At 43.7% G+C, this 20154-nt stretch overlaps 2 protein-coding genes across 4 annotated transcripts in view; one reads left to right on the plus strand and one right to left on the minus strand.

The window, feature by feature from the left end:
- The window catches only part of LOC117148944 (potassium voltage-gated channel protein Shaker), a 112596-nt gene extending 102863 nt beyond the window's left edge, over positions 1 to 9733 (minus strand). Inside the window, exon 1 of one of the 2 annotated variants that reach the window (XM_033316675.1) lies at positions 9470 to 9733. In XM_033316675.1, the coding sequence (XP_033172566.1) occupies positions 9470 to 9615 (146 nt within the window). In that variant the 5' untranslated portion in view covers positions 9616 to 9733. The remainder of the gene's footprint in view (positions 1 to 9469) is intronic. The other variant, XM_033316677.1, reaches the window with a different exon arrangement.
- A 4749-nt stretch (positions 9734 to 14482) lies between these two features.
- On the plus strand, positions 14483 to 18858 carry LOC117148135 (axonemal 84 kDa protein). 2 transcript variants are annotated; one of them, XM_033315361.1, is made up of 12 exons: positions 14483 to 14508; positions 14655 to 15093; positions 15151 to 15308; positions 15369 to 15455; positions 15514 to 15713; positions 15845 to 16204; positions 16323 to 16479; positions 16545 to 17386; positions 17442 to 17775; positions 17936 to 18054; positions 18116 to 18191; positions 18243 to 18858. In XM_033315361.1, the coding sequence occupies exons 1-12, from the start codon at positions 14483 to 14485 to the stop codon at positions 18856 to 18858; spliced, it is 3414 nt and encodes a 1137-aa protein (XP_033171252.1). The 2 variants fall into 2 exon arrangements, with proteins under 2 accessions (XP_033171252.1, XP_033171253.1); XM_033315362.1 differs by lacking the exon at positions 15369 to 15455.
- Positions 18859 to 20154: the final 1296 nt, after the last annotated feature.

Raw genomic sequence — 20154 nt, forward strand, 5'->3', positions numbered from 1 at the left:
AATTTGCATTTTTCGTTGTCCACCACCCTCACAGTCGCCTTAAAGCCCCCTTGCCCCCGCGCCCCTGCCAACCCCCCTTGGCCATTGTCTGAACGAATTTCAGTTGCATTTCTCGATTCCCTTTGTCATCGTTGCGACCGTGAGGCAATTCGGGGATCCGGAATGCGTCACGGATTGCGGCAGGTTCTGTGTGGGAAACTGGGGAAAAATGTGGAAATTGGTAAAGGCAGCGCAGTCACAGATGGCACTGGCTCCTAAATAGGGATTCCTCTTTACTGGATTGCATTCCACATTGCATTGCTGTGATGCACAAGTGTGAGTATGGGTGAAATAAAATCAGCTTTGAGCTATCGACGATAGAAAGCAAACAGAAGACGTAGAACTTAATTCGATTCGATGACCTTAACATCAAAGCTTTTTGAAAATTTTCCAGGAAGCGGGATGTAGTTTCTCGAATTTAACGATGGAAATTAATTTATATTGATTTATTAAAGCCCGCTTAGTTCTCGATAATCAAATACCCATTTGACGGCTATTCTTGTCGTTAGCCCTGTAAAATCACCGTCAGTTGGCACTGACCATCAATTATCACCGTCAACCTTTGGCCAGTTTTAAATATACATATGTACATATACATGTATTCCGTACTTTTCAGTTTGCTCGCACTGTGGATTTTTTGTAGTTTTGGCCAAATGCCAACGGAATCGTTTGACTGGGCTAATCCCCAGTTTTATAGACCCCCCGTCCAGTTGCCACCTTCTCCGCCGAAAATTCAGACTCTCTATCATTTTTCATTTTTTGTTGTGCTGTTTTGTTGGGGCAGGCCCATCTGGTGCCGTTTGTAAGGATAATGCGCTCTTGTCAAATTGCCAAGAGTGGCGGCTGCAGGATACGCCACACAGGATACTACTCGGTGGGTGGGATATGGATGCGGATGCGGATTCGGATGCCAATGCGAATGCGAGTGTGGATAAGGATGAGAATGAGAATGAGGATGAACACGAAGACGAGAAGGGGCTTTGGAACAGCTGTTGGACGCTAAGCGCCTTCCAGCTGCCTCAGTCGCTTTTATTCCGCCGGAATCCGCTCGAGTCCGTGGACAAACAATTTTCATGCTTGAACGCCGCCCCCACCACATCACTCCCGCTCTCCCCAGTTGAGCCCCATCCCTTCACCCCTCCCCTTTCGCTTTAGCAACAGTTTGCTTCATTAAATTGCAAACGAGCATCAAGAATCCAGTGTCTCGTGGGGGGAATGAGCTGCAGAATCCGAAGGGGGAAACCTTTTCTCCAGACCAGTACTACTTAGTACATTGGGAGCAGGAGGAGCAAGAGGTCACTGTGTTTACGCTCTAATCAAAATGCAAAATGTAATTTGGAATTTTAACATGAACAACGTGAGCAGGTCACTGGGCCATAAAGACCCATACAATTTCATGCCTTCGCAAGGGTTTGCTTACCCATAACACAAGCCAATAGTGTTGTCCAAGTCAATATTCTACAGTAGCTAACTAATAGATCTAGTTATAGTTTTTATTAAACGTATTAATTCCAGTACTGTATAAGATACTACTATAGTGGGCGTGGCAACAAGGGTCAACTAGCTTGCCCTGCGCCTATGTCTCTGGAATCTGCTTGCTTAATCTTAACTTTCTAGCTTTTATAGTTCCGGAGATCTTAACGTTCATACGGACGGAAATACGGTCAAAGCACGAATTTAGAATACCCTATAACTCTAAGAGTAACGCGTATAATTATAACAAACAGATGAAACATCCACATATCTAATATAACAAGTAGATACGCGTTCTTGGTTTATAAACTCCAACTATAAATTAAATACGCTCTACCAGCTTAGCAACTATCACCTAAACTAATAAAATTTAACTGAAAAATAGCCAGAAGTCCAGCACCAAAAAGGAACTACAATCGAGCGAGTGAAAGAGAGGTGTATAGTGTGTGCGAGAGAGACAGTGCCGGCAATTACAAGTGGCCAACGTCCAAGGCAAAAGGGCCAATAAACATGGTCAAAGCTGCTGAATCGGTGATGCGTTAAATTATTTCTGGTGTAAATGCCGTAGGGTGTCCAGCGAAACTTTAATGAATGAGCCCGTCAAATGGCAGATATCACTAGAGAAGCCAATAACTTGGCCCAAACAGTCATTAATGCCGTCTACTAACCGTCTTGGGCCGTATTTGTGGTAACAAATGTCTTTGTCCAGACTTTAGAGAAAACATTATGCTCAACTTGATGCACTTACTAATTGTTTGAATGTTTTTAAGATTAAGAGAGAGCTTTAAGCCTTTACATCTACTTTCTATATTGTAAATGTCTTTTAACTTCTTTAACGTTGAATAAATGCATTTTGTTAAAGTTAATAACTTCGATTTCCCACTGCTGTTTATTTTATATTTTCCACCAGTTTCCTGCTGCTTCATAAACCGAAATCACTTTTGATCCGGCGCTCCTAATGGGCAGGCCAATCAATTGATGGTCCTGACTGCTTTCGGTTATGGTAAGTCCTCTTATCCAGCTCATGCTGCTATCAATTCAATTTTGTGCCGGCAGTCGGTGCTCATGGTGCTCTCGGTGATTGGAGGTTTGTTTGACGATGGGTGGCTGTGGAGACCGAGTAACCTGAGGAGCAGCAGGAGCAGGAGCGGCTGCCCGCACGGGAATGGGGTATCCATTGTGGGTTAGACAATGCCCCGATGAGCCGATGGCCCTCGCCGCGTGCCAGAGACAATGGGGCGGATGCACAATGGCCGAGTGTTCGGGCCCGACGGTCTCGAAAATAAACCCCGACAAGTGGCGACCTCTGACCCCGCCGCCTTGGATCTCCCGCATTGTACTTTTAAATGCGTTAATTGAGTGCTACGAGTTGTCTTTCGGCACTTGCACACACCGCCTTCTATTTTGTTTGCCATCCATTGTGTGTGTTTTTTATACATTCCTCCTAGTTTTTCCTTTGCCTCTCTGCCAGAAAGGCATTCGGCACTTGTAGTCCAACGCAGCCAAACAACAAATCAAAGTCAAATGGTCAACGAGGCACACAAGATGGCAAAGGGAGAATCTATGTGCCACACACACAACTCAAGCAGATGGTTACCATCACAACCGGAATTGCATATGGACAATCGGGTTAATGGGGATGCTTTAGTTGGGATTCGAGTCCATATTTGACATATCATAAAATTCAAATTGATATTGAAATTGATGTTCATTTCGTTATAAACACTCCAAGCACACATAAACATATTAGTTTGTGCCAGCTAATGAAGCATTGATAAAAGTACCGAAGGCGTTATTTATATAGTGCGAATAAATTCAATTTCGGTTGCCTAAAATTCAGAAATTTATTGCATTTAAAATACTTGAATTGCCAATGAATAAATATAGAAATAATATTAAACAAATGCACTTTAATTGAATTATTCGCAATTTAATATTAATTGACGGTATCTTCGAACTATTATTATTTGCGAAAATACTTTACCACCGAAACGCTTACGGCTTTTAAACCATAATTTAAGTGGCTATAATTATGCAAAGCAAATATATCTCAATAACAATATTTGTATAAATTAATACAAACTTTTAAAATGCACGAATCAGAGGAGTTTTTACCTTTTGTTCCAGAAAATAAATGAATATTTTTCCATTACACAGTATCCCTTTATCTACCAATTTAAATTTGTAGATTTTTGTTAAGATTGTGCCTAAAACTTATGTTAAATTAGATACAAGACTCTCAATTGGAGAAATTCATAAATGTGTGTAATAATTTGTAGACTTAGTACATTTAAAATTCATTTTACAGGGTAACAGTTAGTCTACCCCTAGCCACCTAAACGTAATGCCGCCCGAAGCGTTCTTTATGCTCGTGCCAATTGAAATGTTAGCCAAAATGTTGCCCCCGCTTGTTGGCAGCAGTGTTTTGAAGCGTTTCGCTTTGACACTTTGGGTTCTTTATGGGTCCGCCAATAGAATAGAACGCCACCCCCTGCGGGCTCCTGGGATAGCGGATTGTGGGGGATGGGTGCACGGTTTGGGATCGGCACAAGGACACCCATCTTACCACCGCAAACATTTCGCGCTTAGGTGCACTTCAGTGGACGCATGGCAGTAGACTCGCATTTCACTCCACCTGCTGACCAGCTGACCACCACCGATGGAAATGGTACGAGTGGTGTTATGCCCGTATGCGCTCATTAATTTCGCCTGAGTAAAGTTCAATGGGACAAGCAACCGTACAGAAAAAAAAAGAAGTGGGCGTGGGGAGTGGGTGGAAACCACCCACCTGGCCAGGTGGCAGACAAAGTGCTGCGAGTTTCCACAGGCAAATGAAAAATGATTTGCCAGAAGCCGTCTAACAAATGGGTCGCAATTTTCGCTACGTGGGTGTGGCAATAAGTCGGCTTCCAGTGAAAGGCGCTGATAAGCGACGGCTGGCCAAGTAACGTGGCCCAAACGAATGGCCAGCAATTAGACAGAAGGCAAAGACGCCATCGGCAATTTGAGGATGGAGCTGCGCGAGCGGGGGGAGCGGGGGGAGCGGGGGAGCGGGAGGAGCGGTGTTAACCCATGACAAGCCCACGAAAATTTATTACGCTGCTATGGGGTTTGCTTAAATGGGGTTTGTCTTACGAATTTGCTACAAATTCCTAGGCAAACAAAGCTTACGTCCTGACAACTTGACGTAACAAATTTTGTTAATATTCAAACCCATCAATTAAAAGTCTCAGCTCCACTATACAAATAATAAATTATAAAATAAAAGTCGGTATTCAATAAATAAATTATCGATAGTATTTAGTAAAATAGCTTAACCACGTATAATGAAAAAATATTTTAACAGATAAAAACATTTTTATTGACAAAAAATTTACTATCATTTATAATTTCACTTTATCTATTATTTATTTTTACAGATAAGTAAACTAATACACCGCCGGACGATTTTTCGGCCACAAATAATTAATGGGTTAATGGGCTGGGAAAAAGGAAATTCAGACAGTCTTGGGCTGGGTTAAGTAACTAACTAAGGAGTCTCATGCGATGCGAAATCGATGACAGGAACAACAAATGGTGACAGGGTGCCACAGGCAAATGGCCTAAACTTTATTTTCAATTCGTACTGGTGATAAAGAAAGATTTCTATATCTATTCAAATATGTAAGTTACTCCGAATATAAATATGACTAAGCTGGTCGCATTAGCTTTGTTATTCAAAGGGATATCTATCAAGAAAATCCATGGGAAAATGCTTATAACTCCTTAAACTTTTACAATATCCTAGTATCAGCTTTAGTTGCTCACCAAGGGAAAATCTTAGTTTTCCAATAAAAATCGATGTTTCCAAAGAGTGATTAAAATATTAACTTTGGATATATATGTATATATAGCACCCTGTTCGTCGGTCACTACCTCCGACATTGACAAATCTACAGCAACAACTTGGCCGGAGTAATCAACCGGCCGACTGGACTTGTACCTTATCCACGTATTTATGTCGGCCAATATGTTTGAATTTCCAATTAATTCGCCGCGCCTGACAAAATGATAGGCATATAGGGATGCGATGCCCCACACACACACACACACCCACGGTCCACGTACACAGGGTAGCAAATATACTGTACTTATTTTGGCCCAGTTGGGCGGATGCCTTTCACCTGGCAAAAAGCGGACGCACCCCACAAAAGCTGCGGACATTTCAATTTCAATGCAAAATAGCTCGGACGCCCATGATGATGGGCAAAAAGGGGATATAATGCCGCCGAGTGGAATGACAAGCACTGAGAAAAATAAGTTGTACTCCTGAATAAGTAATAATACTCAAATTTATGGGTTCAATGGTTCCTACATTAAAATACCACAAATTATTATTAAATCACTATAAGGACGTCACACATTTAAGATACTACAGAAAATCACTTGGAAATTATTCAGGCACTCAACTTATTCCTACGTCTCATTAAAAATAATAAGTTTTATATTTTTTTAGTGTAAATACCACTGAGTTGGCGTTAAATATTACAACTACGCCGATGGTTTCGTCAACTTCAAACATTTCGCAGCATAAATATTACACATTGGATGGGCAAAAATGAAAGGGAGGCGGTGACAGAGACAGCCCATGACAGAGACAGAGATAGCAGCACAGAAAGAGACAGAGAGAGAGCAGGAGAGAGAGGGAGTGAGACCATAAAGAGGGGCTTATAAAGTATTCATTTGAACATGTTGGACCCAAATGCCTTTGAAGGGCAACAAAGAGCCCCACTGCCCAGGCAAATGGAAACTGTTCCGTGCACATTTCTATAAATTCCCACAAAGTTTGCCGAGGAGAAGGCCAGGGGCTGTGTTGTGAAATTTATGCAAATTTCCAAATGTTCAACTGTTGCTCGGTGGTCCCAAGAAGATGGGGAAGGCGATGTATGGGTGTCCATGTATGGGTAGAATAGCAAACAACATTTGGTTTGCAAAAAAACAAGGCTGCTGCCACGCCTTCGTAACCCTTTCATGTTGGCCTCTCTGACCTTCGCAATATTTATGCATGAACGCCCTATATAATTGTTTTTTCTATCCCAAGAACGAGACAAGTCAGGAAGTAACGCTATGGTCGAGTGGCTCGCTTATCAGATACCCTTTGATTTGAAAACTTTATAGATGCGACAACATTTCTTACGAATCTGGTATTATATTTGCGGTGCAATCTACAGATCTTAACTTTCCTGGCTTCCTTCACATTTATCATGTATCACATGGTATCACATAAAGATACCATCTTCAATATATCCCAGTCCATATATTTTCCATTCTTCTAGACAAAAAATCGATTATTTTTGAGAAACTCATGCATGAAATATGTAAATATGTATGAATTGAATTTGTAAATTTATCAAAATACTGAACATTGTGTGAGCTAAATTCCGAGTGCCGTTGCATTTGTGTTCCTGTTCTTTGGCCTACAAAATTCCATTTGATTTTCAATGCTCCTCAAACATGCCACTTAAAAAATATGAACAATTCCAAATTCATTTGGAAGGTAATAAAATAATTCACAACTTTTGTCGAGGGTCGAACACGAGTGCAAGGCAAAGCAGAAAAGGAAATTGAAAAGGAAAGATGAACGGTGAAAGGGGAGAGGGTAGGGAGAAAGTAAAAGGGCGAAGAGCAAAAGGGCAAAAGAGCAAAGAGAAAATGCGAACGAGTTGGACATAAATTGCGAAATACTTGGGCGAAAGTAATCCGGCGGAATCCCGAAATCATTGCACAGTTTGCGAGCACTTTCCAACACTTGCACGCCAGCACACAGTTACACATGCAATTTACCAACACACACCCACACCCCCAATGGCACTTGAGTGCACTTAAGCCCAGCCCCGCCCACTGGCCCACCGACCTCTGACCCCCATGAGCCACCCGCTCATATGTTGATGCTGCTGCTGCTGTTGTTGCAACAAAAAGCGGAAAGAAAAACTAAAATATAATAAAATAAAAATATTATTATTATCCTTTCATTTTCAAGTGCTTTCCATTGTGTGCCAGTGCATGTGCGGCGTTGAGGGTGCATAAATTTATGATACCCCATGGAAAAACGCAGGATGCAGGTCGCAGGATGCAGGATGCAGAATTGTCGGATTCCAGCAAGCACATTAGTTGGCAAATTGGGGAACTAGTTCAATTAATCCGCTCGAACGAAGTTTTGGGAACGCAAGCGGTGGCTAAAGGACTCCATCGAGTCCTGTGCGGCAATAGAAAAAGTTGGCGGTGCCCGACGACGCAACTTTTGCACTCGGAAAATTGAAAATAATTATAATTAGTCGAGGCACAGGCATTAGCTATATTTCAATATCAATTGAAGACATTTAAGCCTCATTTAAGGTATGCTTTACTTTAATGAATCAAAATGCCACTTTTGGTGCCTAAAACTTAATATTTTTCAAATATATTTTGTGGCTCAAGGACCCAGATCCAGCCACCACCGACTAATCAGATTGCCGCTCTCCGCTACTTCGATCCATCTTTGAATCTGTATGGCATCCGCTTCGCTCATCTGAATTCCGGAAGTGCCTTTTCCATTTAACTTCCTTCGCACTCACACACAAGTGCATATGAGTACGGATACACATGTATCCATATGGCGAGTTGTACAATTTTTATAAGGACTCCTTGGTGAAAAGTGCGGGAAATGGATGCGAAATCGGTGGGGGCAGCGGGGTGTTGGTGGAAAAAGGGGGCGTGTCGATGCAGTGGCTCTTATTTGCATGCAACATGGAATGGAAATGAATGATGGCGAAGGTGGGCAAATGGGGACAGCAACAAGCTGCATGTGTGTAAATCCATTTATGCTCCAGCGCATTTATAGCCAATTTAAAAGCCCAAAGAGCTGCACTTTCCGAGACCGTCGGCGCGTAGTGGCGGCCACTGGTGGCCACTGTTGGCTACTGGTGGCCACTGGTGGCTACTGGTGGTCACTGGTGGGCGGGTAATGATTGTTGGCCACTGGCCGTTTGGATATATCATTTACAGGGCGCTTCACTTGGATATAAAAAAAGGGGGGAAAGCAGGCAGTTGGCAGCGTTGATTTGTGGTAAATGACTTTCCACGACATCCATCCCCTCCAAAACCCGCCTTGAGCTGCACACTTTGTGTCCTGGCAACATGTCCTGCTCCTGGTGCCGGTCCTCGGCATTCCATTTGCATTGCGGGCCATTTAATTGCGCAGTTGGCGCATGTTTTACGACCAATATGCATAACATGGCATCCACATTCGACATCCGAAAGTCGGTAGGAGGGCAATAAAAAAGAAAAAAAAAGTGCCGCATACTTTTCTGCGCAAGCAGCGTCGAATATCCTTGTTCCAAAGCCCATTAAAGCACCGATTCACTCGCAGAACTATGCAAAATTACGCTTATCGAGCCCCAAGAAAAAAAGAACAAGCGTAAATAGAGATGGGCTAAAGCCCACTAGTTGCTTATTCTCCTCTTTATCAAACCTACACACACAATTCTTCCTTCACAAAGAATCAATGCTTTTTACAAGGATACAGATTCGAATAGGTACCTACGCGTATTCTATATTTCCGGTATCATTTAAGTATTCTTAACATCCAATAACATAGCTCGAATGTTGCCACTCTGCAGCTTAAATGTTGCCAGCTTGCTAAAATTATATTACCGATGGGTGTAGCAAGTCGTTAGATGTTTTTCTATAAGGCACGTAATAAATAACTAAATTTTCAGAGCTTAAACTGTAATAAAACTGTGGAGTGCAAGAGTTGCCACCTTGGATAACTAATTGGGTTGGGCAAGGGCCTATTTTAGTTATGTTGCATAAAATGTGAAAATTATGTTTCTTATCTATAATCAACCTAATACCATTCCTTAAGAATATATTTATATAATATATTTTTCTTTCAAAATTCTTAATTAATATTTTAATATAAAATATTTTCAATACTCACTGGTTGAGGTTGCGCTCGTTGGAACCGGACTGACTCTGAACGTTCTCCGTGTGGCGCCGCTCCTTGTGTACGATGCCCATCAGCTTCATCCATGGATTGTTCTGGGAGCCATGGCCTCCCATGCCGCCACTCTGCCACATGGTCATCTTGGCGGCTGTTTCCCAAATCCGGTTCCGATCGAAGAAACTGTGGCAGTGGCAGCAGCCGCTCTAGCTTTCCAACGAAACCGAAACGAAAATGGACGCGGATACGGAAACGGAAACGCACTCGCGACTTGGAACTTCAGATCAGATATATATATGTACTATACAAATATATATAGAGGACAGATGCCACAGGGCAAGAGTTGAAACTGAGTTGTTTCTGGGTTTGGCAGCCGCATCAAGGGTTTTTTAGCTTTTTTTCAGTTTCAGTTTGAACGCCTCACATTTGTCATAGCCGAGAGTTTGATTTTGGTTGTTGGATGGAATTGAACTAAGAGTTTTTGGCTAATGCTTTCAAGTTTCTTTGGGCGGCTAATGTTGCTTCTTGCTTTTGCTTTGCTTTTCTCTTGCTTTCGCTTTGCTTTTTGGTCGTGTTGTGCTGCTGTTCTATTTGTGAGCAACGATTCCCTTCGAATTGCTGTTGGTTTCTTGGCCTATGTCTAAAATTAATAATCACAATGGGCGTAGAACTAATCCTTTACTTCGATATTTTTGGGTCTTCTGCTTGTTAACCAATTTTTAATGCTAATTATTGTTGGGTCTCTCTGCTTTGTTTGTCCTTTCTTGCTTTTTTGCAATTTCCGTATAGGTTAATTAAATTTAGTATGCAAAAATTCCTCTTCTTGTATATTTTGTCTTCTAGCTAAATTTTGCTGGCCAAAGATTCTATCGAATGAAAATGTCCGATTATTGATTTAATTTAGGATTTTTGATAGTCGCAGTAGATCGACAATTGAATACCCGATACTCTTTAATTTAAATGGAAGCTAGTTAGGTATTTGATCAATTATGGAAACCGAAACATGGTTTCATGTTAAAACGGGATGGATATAAAATGGATTTGGAAGAAGGCTAATCGCTATAGCTTGTATCGTCATATTTCGGGTATTTCGCAATATCGTACAATATTTACAATATATCCGTGGGTATGTACAACATTTGTTCCAATTACGACATTTACTATTATTATTTGCTTTTACGATTGCTTTTTGTTTGAAATTTTAGTTGTAGTTGTTGCTGATATATAGTGCATAGGGCAGGAAGGCGATTAAACGACGATATGAAGAATTACGTGCACGGGCAGCTGGAAATATGATATAAATGAAAGCACAAATTAGATATAATTGAATATATTTACAAAATTAGTCGAATATAATGCTTAATCTCTCTTTAATATTATTAATATACGGTTGTAGCCGAACCAATTTATACCTGTGCACAGTAAATGGTTCATAATTTATACTGGCTGCATACAAATGCCATCCCCATTACCATATCGTTCCCATTGAGGACCCAAGAAGCCAAAAACAAAGCTCTCCATCGCTTCAATTATGTCAACGACTAGGATCATCTTCAAATGGGAATCATCATTTGGCTTATGGGAATGTCTCAATATATTTGCAATTTTCAATGTTCGAAAGGGGGGGAAGTCTAGTAATTTCCAGCCCCCCACTGTAAATCTGACAGCAGCAAGTGGCAGGAGTGCGAGGGGTTGTCCGATTCTGTCAGTCTGCTAAGTACTCTCAAGCACCCATACACACACATTCACACTTACACACTGCCACAATCTCTCACATACACACACACACAACCACCATTTTGGGGACTCGAGCGTGTGCACATTTGCAATGCCATCAACGTCGCATCGAGCACATTAAGAAACCATTCCACCTCGGATCACACTCTCCATCGTCATCGTCATCACCATCATCCTCAACCTCATCCTCATCCACATCCACATGAACATCCTCGTCCTTATCCTCATCCACCTCCAGTGCCATCCAACAAACGATGTCTGGCTGTGCTGTTAGCAAACTCATTCCCGCCCAGCTGGACACCAGTTATAACCTCAGAATACATAATTATAAAATCGACAACCAAGAGCGCAAAAATCGAGTATCCCGCTGTGAGATACTCACTAAATGGATTTATTATTTTAACTGCCAAAAATAACAAATAAAATTATATAGTATGTGACAGTTTTTTATGGTTTCAACCTTTGCCGGAGATAATTGAATATGCATGGAGAAAAAATAAACAAAGGCGAAAATGTTAAAAACTATCATATTAAAATCATAGTTTTTGTAGCGCAATTTGATTTTCCTTTTTTTAGAGGTGCCCAAAAGTGCGAAACAATATATTTTAAACACGAAAATGTATTTAAACATCCTTGAATTCGCACCTACTGCTGATAATTCAATATATATAGAAAATAAGCAAGTAAAAAGAAAATGGTGGTGGGGTTTTCCATTCATACCCGAATGTGTTTATGCAACAAGATTGTTTTTACGCGTACATTTCACTTAATTTCTTATGACACTTTGCCTTAAAAGAAGTATACATATTTAACCAGCTCCTTAAAAGTTTACTTGATAACAAGCACTTTGCAGCTAAATGCTAATTCGCAACTATGATTCGGTTTGTAAGCAATTTGGCATTCAGAAATGCCTTTCACGCCCGAGGAGCAAAAGAAGCAAGTCAGGGTGGGCATCATGGGTTAAACAAAGGCAACTCTGACTGCAGCTTCCGGCTGAGCGGCAGTTTCATGTGCAGCTTGTGCGCCTGCAACACGAAGCATTTAACCGTTCGCCATTCACCGATTTTGTCAGATTGCAAAGTTCACTCGAGCGTGCGGCATTCAGGACTCAGAGCTTCAGCTCCAGGAGATGGAAAGGATGCAGCCAGATGCAGGAGATGGAGATGAAGGATGAGCTGCGGATTCTAAAGCCCTTGCCGGCGCTTCTTCTTTTTTATCGCTTTTGTTGCAGTTTGTCGCCTGTCGACTGTCGCCTGTAGCCAACTTGCAACGCTTCAGCTCGACGATCTGTCAACGTCAACGGTGCGTATGATAAATTTTTATTGTGCATCTGCCATGAGTCCCACCATAGCACGATTCCCCCCATCCGCCCGCCATTTGACATTTCCCATTTTCCCCTCGGACTCTTTCCACTTTTCTCTTTCCACTTTCCACTTGGCCACTGCACTTGCTGCCCTACGACCAATTTAAACTAATTACACTTCAGTCTCTATAAAATATATATTGTCATGCCAACCAAACACTGGCCCCACAATCTGTATTATTTACACAAAAATTATATCGCATTATGAGCCCCAGCACCTGGTCGAACTGGAGGATGGGTTTGGTCTAGGGGATAACAACTGGCGGCCAAAGAACGATATTAAGCGGCATGTCCTGTGGCTGCCCAATACTCTTGTGGGGCAAGTGCAATAAATTACCAGCAAAGGGAATAAAAAATCGGCGAGCAGAGTAAGCCGGTGGAGGAAAAGCAGAAAGGAGACTAGAAATGAAGGAAACGTGGCAAATGGAGAGGCATTTAATGCAGTTATCACAGTTATACACTTTTGAGAATGAAAATACATTAGCTAACTCAAATATATACTCTTTGAATTGAATTGATTTAATATTTCAGTGTGCTCCATTTCGATAAAAGCTTAATATAAAAATATAGAAAAATTATATGATATAATAAGAAATTATCTTTATATAACCCCTTTGGATAAGGGCATTTGATCTCACTGAATGACTTTCCTGCTGTGATTCGCCCCTTTAAAGCAGTTACCTGAACCCATTTCGTTCCTGCACCTGCTATTAATTTGATAAGCCAGAGGTGGGTCTGCAATTAGCCAGGATACCAGGAGGAGCTCGAACAGAATTTAAATAGGCTGATAATTAAGCGACGTTGTATCCTTGACACCTGGGAGATTGGGGGGAAATAAAAGCCCAGACCATCTCCACCCCAGTAAAAAAGGATCCAAGACAAGGACTCGCATGGAAAAAACTTTGGCGACAAGTGAAAAAATAAAAATTCGACGATGAAAGAAAGTGGATACGGTAAATGTTGGCAAAGTTCAATCGGAAAGCGGTTAACGCTTACCTCAATTAACTCGATATAAACGGATTGTTTGACATTCATGTGAACTCTGCGAAACGCATAAATATAAAATATTTCATCTGCCTTTCTTGTGAATATTCGATAACACTATTTTAATTGTTTTATTCCATATATTACAGCCCATTTATTAATGCCCATGCTTAATTAATCGAACTTTTTTATCGCACATAAATTAATAGCTTCTACTTAATCTAAACTCGCCCTGATTTTAAATTCAAACTTTGACCCAACTGTTTAATCCGATTTTCCATCGATACTCGCTCCGCTGACTTTCTGCATTAAGCTGTGTTGGAACTCCCCAAAGTCCCCGTGGCATCGGTGTCTTCTCACCTCGGCCGTAATCCGAATCCGGAATCCAGAATATGGAATTCCCATGGCCATCTCCTCAACTACCCAGCCAACAAATCCATCCTCGTCCTCGGAGAAGCCGGCGTGTCACCCGACATTTCCCACCGGGGGATAGTTTCCTGCCACGCGCAACTTGACGGGGGATTTTCGGTAAACATTTTTGGCCAACGAGCTAAGCTCCCCATTGAATATTTAATTAGGGAAATTATGGCGGGGCCAAAAAGGATTGCCAACTAAGTTGCCCGGGCAGCTGGTGAAAAAACAACAGCAAAAAAAAAATGAAAATGACGCTCAGGTTGCCAGGACTCACTTGTGTTGGATCAATAGCGACCATGGCGTGGCCTAGGTATCCATGTCCACTTCCACTACCACCGGAGGACTGCTCGGGATAAGATGGTAGGCCACGGGTCAAATGCTCAGCTTAGTGCTGATGAAGATGCTAATTACCATAATGATGACGACGGTGCAAATTTCCCCAACAACAGCCGCCCAAGAAGAAGCTCTCGAAGAAGGAGAAGGCCCGCCTGGAGGCCGAGCAGGCCGAGCTCATGCGGATTGAAATGGAGAAGGAAAAGTAAGTGGCACAAATATTTATAAAAAGATTCACTCTTTTCCAACAAAGCTTACCAACAACTAAGGCCAGCCATATTGCAAATTGCCCTTTTAATTTGAGCCCTGATGAAAACCAATCCATGTCGTTCGATCCCCAATCCCCTGCAGACTCAAGAAGCTTGAGGAGGCGCGTCAGCGCAAGAAACTGGAAATGGAGCAGGCGAAGCATCGCCAGCAACAGGAGGTGGCGGAGAACCGCCAGAGGAGGTCCCAGCTCAAGGACAGCATGCTCTTCTTCGACGCCGTGCGAACGGCCATCGAAGCCATCAAGGATGGGGAGCGGCACGAGCGGGACTGGGAGAAGTTTATGCGCTGCAACGGACTGCCGAATGCTGCCAGTCCCAGTGACTTGAGGAAGTACATCCACCAGTGGCACACGGACATAGCCAAGCGGCATCTGGAGTCCCGGAACTGGCTACTCCGCACCGATGAGCGCACACTGCTGACCCAGGATGCCCAGGTGCCGGATCTCACGAGGATTTCACTGCGCCAACAGCAGGGCCGATTGGGCGATGTCTACGCCCATAGGATTAAGGAGGTTTTGGGGGTAACACTGCCATTCAAGTAAGTTTCCTCACAATTATAATGGTGACACATATCTTAGATCCTTAACGAGCTGGACGAAATGCTGCCGTTCAAGCAGAAATCCGCACTTATTGCCGCCGATCTTGTGAAGCTCAAGACCGAAATGCGGGTGTTTCTCAAGCAGCATCTGGACGAGTTCACCTACAAGACCATGTCGCATATCGAGAGGGATATGGAGTGAGTTTCTCCTGATGATTCCATTTCCTCCTATTTATAATTATTATCATCATCATGCAGGATCGATAGACCTGGTGTGTCAAAGCACATTTACAGCTCGGATGTATTTCAGAGTTTCGTTTGGACCTTTTCGAAGGATGCTCAAATGTAATCTATAAAGCTGAGAATACATAACAATTATCTTGAGATAGTTTATATTTCTCAGATCTCTTAACCCGAAAGCGCGAATTGGAGAACAGTCGTCTCACAACGAGATCGATTTTCCCACCATCGAAATGCAAATCTCTCTTCCGCCCACGGTTTATTTGCAGAGTTCAGCTCTACGAGGACTCTGGTTGAACTACGATCACTTTAGTGACTACTGCAGTAGTTACTGCTTAAAACATGCCCGATCAGCAAATGCCAGTAAGCTGTATTCGTAATATAAGTCAACTGAATAACTGGTCATATGATTTCCAAATCATATTTGCATCACCAATATTGCCATATTAAAATTACAATAGTGGATCCATATTTTAATGCGATCTGATTTGCAGATATCCTGCGGCAAACGAAGCGGGAATGGCGCAAGCGAAAGGAGATTCTGCAGGCGATGCTGGACGACTGTGGCCGGGAGATTCCGCTCTCGGAGCTGGAGCAGCTCACCCAGGACCAGCACTCGGCCAGCTCGCAGCCGCCGAGGGAACGCACCTACGACGTGGACAAACTGTACGCGGAGTACGAGGACGAGCTGAGCAAAGCCCATCGCAGGGCCATTGGACCGGAGGCCTACGGAATGCTGGAGACGGACGTGAATCTGCGCAAGTACCGCATCATTGGCGGTGTCTACTGCATCGACTTTCTCGAAACTCCGCAGCAGGATAAGCAGCTAAATGCCAGATCCTTCATTCGCACCAGTTGAGCATTGCATTATTAAAGAATATTTAAGGAAGAATATATTACAGCTATTAGTAAAAAGCAAATGAATTATAGGAAGTCCCTTTACTATTGAGTTATCCTTTCCACCACTTGCAGTCACTTCGGCCAACAGCTTGGTGCACAAGGAGTACTACCAGACGTACAAGCCACCACCTCCCGTTTTGCCCGGAGTGCGCCGATTGCCCGAGGAGATTGAAGCCGAGATGCGAATGATTGAAGCGGCATTGGACAAATTGGCACTGGTTACCTTGCAGTGAGTATTAGTGTAAGCCCAAAAAACAAAAAAAAAACCAATTCCATGCGAATATAATCCCAAAGATTGCCGGACTCGGTGATTTGGTTCGAGCCACCTGTGGCCTGTCGCTGGGAAACCAATGTGGAGACCCTGGAAATGGAGCTAGCCGATGGCATGAAGCCGGAGGGTAAGAAACCACACGGCGAGGGAGATGGCGAGGCGGACGGCACGGGTGCGGTGAGTGGAACGGCAGCTGCCACCACAGCCACGCCCACCGAGGCCACACCCCTCTCCACCCACGCCCAGCCCAGCCCCCTGAAGAGCTCACCCCGCTGTCCGGCCCGCATGCGTTCCCAGAAATCGGACATGGGCGGGGAATCCCGGCAGCAGGTGCTTCGTGAAATCAACGACTTTGATCTGCGTGCCATACCCAGCGATGTGGACTTGTACGGGCTGGTCAAGGACTTTGTGGTGCCACGTTTGCCTCAGGGATTCTGCGTTCGCCTGGAGCAATCGACGCCGGTCAGGTCCACGGGCTTGAGGCAACGAAAGGTGATGTTCCTGGCTCGACAGGCCCACATCCGATTGGGCCAGGTCAAGGATATGGCAGACGATCAACTGGAGATACCCAAGGAACTGCAAAGGCTGCAGCTCAACTCTAAACCGGGCCTGGGTGCTGAGTTTCTGGACACTGAGGAGCCGGCAGAGATGTTCCCACCACTGTGTTTCGATAAGCTTCTGAAGTTCCGGCAACTGGCACCACGCTCCCGGGCACCAGCCCACCTCCAGGGCTACCTATTTTCCCAGCTAATTGAGGACATGGATCGATTGTGGCGTCTGCAGCTGCCCAGGGATCAGCAGGAGGAGCTCATCCAGCAGATATCCGAGCAGCTGTCGCCCACTGGTTCGCGAACGAGTGAGACAGGTGAGACATATACTAACTATTCGAAGTTCAGGACTAAGTCCATTGATTTCTGCAGGTGAGAAGGAGCCCCGGGAGTTGGAAAACGATGGAGATCTGGCTGAGAATATGCAACCACTTAGCCAGGAGCTGGTGGATGTGCTGCAACCGGCCGCAGCAGCCGCCGCCTTTGCCTACTATACGGGTATATCCTTTGTCCGGGACTCACAACTTCCGGCGGAACCGGAACCAGAGGCCTCAGCCAAACGCTCCAACAGCATGGACAGCAGCGAGGACGACGACGACGATGTGGACAGCCTGGTGGAGCTGCTCGAAGGAGCCTCCACGGCGGCCAACACTTTGCACGACCTGCTGGGTCCGGCGACGCACAGCGACAACAGCGACAGCGAAAGGTAAATAGGTACAATATATATGTAGAGTGTATACTATATACGTGGGGCTGACAGATTGATCGATCTGGGCGCTGCTCAATGATTGAGCGGGAAATTGAAATCCTTGGAGGCAGCACATGCAGTGCGTACCTTATTTATACGATTTAATTTAAATGTATAGCAAACAGAAGATGAGCAATGTGGCTGCCATCACGCAGGGCAAGTGGAGCACCCGCGATGTCCACGATACCAAGTTCAATGAGGACAAGCTATCCATACAGTTTCGAACAGGCAGATTGGGTAGGAAATGTAGTACGCTGACTTTACAAATATCATAATAATAAGCCAACCAAACGAACAGGTATTTTCGGATTTGCTTTGAATAAGTACAGCAATATGCCATATCAAACTTGGGACCTGCGACCTGATATGAAGAAGTAAGTTAATCTAGCTCTAAATAACTAACCTAATACTCTTCAATTCTCTAGTCCCGGCACCATCATCTTCAGTTTTACTGCCTCTCTCATAAGTCTGGACATGACGATAACTAAATCAGGCTATACGGTGAATAATTTCCAGGGTGGCAGTACGCAGGGCATCACCGATATGATTGGGAAAACACTATCACTAGCGGAACTGAAGGCCACCCTGATTTTGTCCGCCGTGGATATTTTCCCGGACGAGGATGCCTTCTGCTACACGGAGGGATCCTGCGAGAAGAACTACGTGATGGAGATGCACTGCTATGCCTGTCTGTCCACCTTGGCTCAGTCGCACAACTTTAGTTGGTCACGTTGGAACCTTCTGGCAGGTTCCCGGACTGCTGTTCTGCTGGTCCGCGAGCTAATCGAGGGCAAAAAGGTGCCATACTACTCCACTCTATTGGTGACCCCACTAAAGACTTCGATAATCGATTGCACGGAGGTATCGGCCAGTTTCAATGCCGTGGGTATACCGGGAATGGAGTATTACGCGGATCTATATCAACTATCGCAGGCTCATGCTCAGCCTGGGAGTCTGGAGAAACAGAGGACCATGAATCCCGTGCTCAGGGACAATGTGGCCAAGATCCTGATGGCCATTCGACCGCTGAGTCTATGTTGAGCTAAGCTAAATACATTCAAAACGAAATCCAATTTAATTTCTCTTCATCTCAAAAAACCGTGCAATTCATACCTGTAGGATGCCATTCACTAGGCTAATGGTCTTATACAAAAGCTTTCGGACTTAACGTGAAATTTGTTATGCAGAACATACATAATGCTGGGCCATATCGATAATTCAGCTTTTTATCCACTTAGGAATAGCGCTTAGCCACAAAGGCATCATCAATCTCCACTGAAATTGTCTCCCTCTCCAATTATAATACATTTCCATTGTCATCAGTTTGTCGCTTCCCTTATGGACCCTTCTTATATGTATGCCACCCATTAGTCCCCATTCTTAGTCGCCTTCTCACATATAGACTCACATATATATGTACACACACACACTCACTCACACTACCGCTCAAAGGCAGCACAATTAACATATTCACTGCGAGCTTATCCTTTAATGCTCGCCTGGGCCTCTTGCCATTTTTTCACTTTGTCTTTCCCTTTTTGGCCCCTGGCGAAAGAGGAAAAGCGGTTAAGGAGCAGGAAGAGAGAAAAATAGCCGAAAACAACGGCCATTTAATGCCCTCGAAACTCAAAATATCCTGCCATGTTTTTTGTAAAACGCGAGAAGAATATAAGCCAATGATACAAAGCAATATTACTTAAATTACAATTTCTAAAAACTATAATTTCGGAGTTCTTCCTATAAAAAGAAACTATATCATTTCATACACTTCCACAAACTTCATATATTAGCAACACTGTCCAACTGTCGCGTAGCAGAAATAAGAAGGAAAGCGACCACACTGCGTATACGCAACTTGCGTGTGGGGGGCTGTTATGTTTTTTCGTTCACTTTTCGGAGGCTGGGGGTAAACTTCCCGCTTATTGTGGCCGCCAGTGAAGGTCGCACAGCGCAATTGGCGCCAAGCTGTCTGACAACTGCGTCAACTGAAATGCCCCCCCCCCCCCTGCTCCACCGCCGCCTTCACCTACTGCTCCTCTTTCCATCGCAACCCCGCCCCTTATTCAGCTGTCGTTTGTTTTGTTAATGAGCAAGTCCGTCCCAAGCCCCCCGATGCCCCGCCAACAGCGCTGTTTTCCATATGCATAAATAAATAATTAAAAGTATTTGTCTTTACCAAATTCAATTGAAAGCGCACTGGGAATTTAGGGCGCCTGTTGGATTCAATGAAGAATTATGAGTACCCTAAACAGACATAAAAAAACATTTAAAATTAATACTCGCTCTTTTTAACTATATAATACCACTTTAAATAATGTATTATAATTTTATTTGGTC

The sequence above is a fragment of the Drosophila mauritiana genome, chromosome X (assembly GCF_004382145.1).
Source record: "Drosophila mauritiana strain mau12 chromosome X, ASM438214v1, whole genome shotgun sequence".
NCBI lineage: Eukaryota > Metazoa > Arthropoda > Insecta > Diptera > Drosophilidae > Drosophila > Drosophila mauritiana.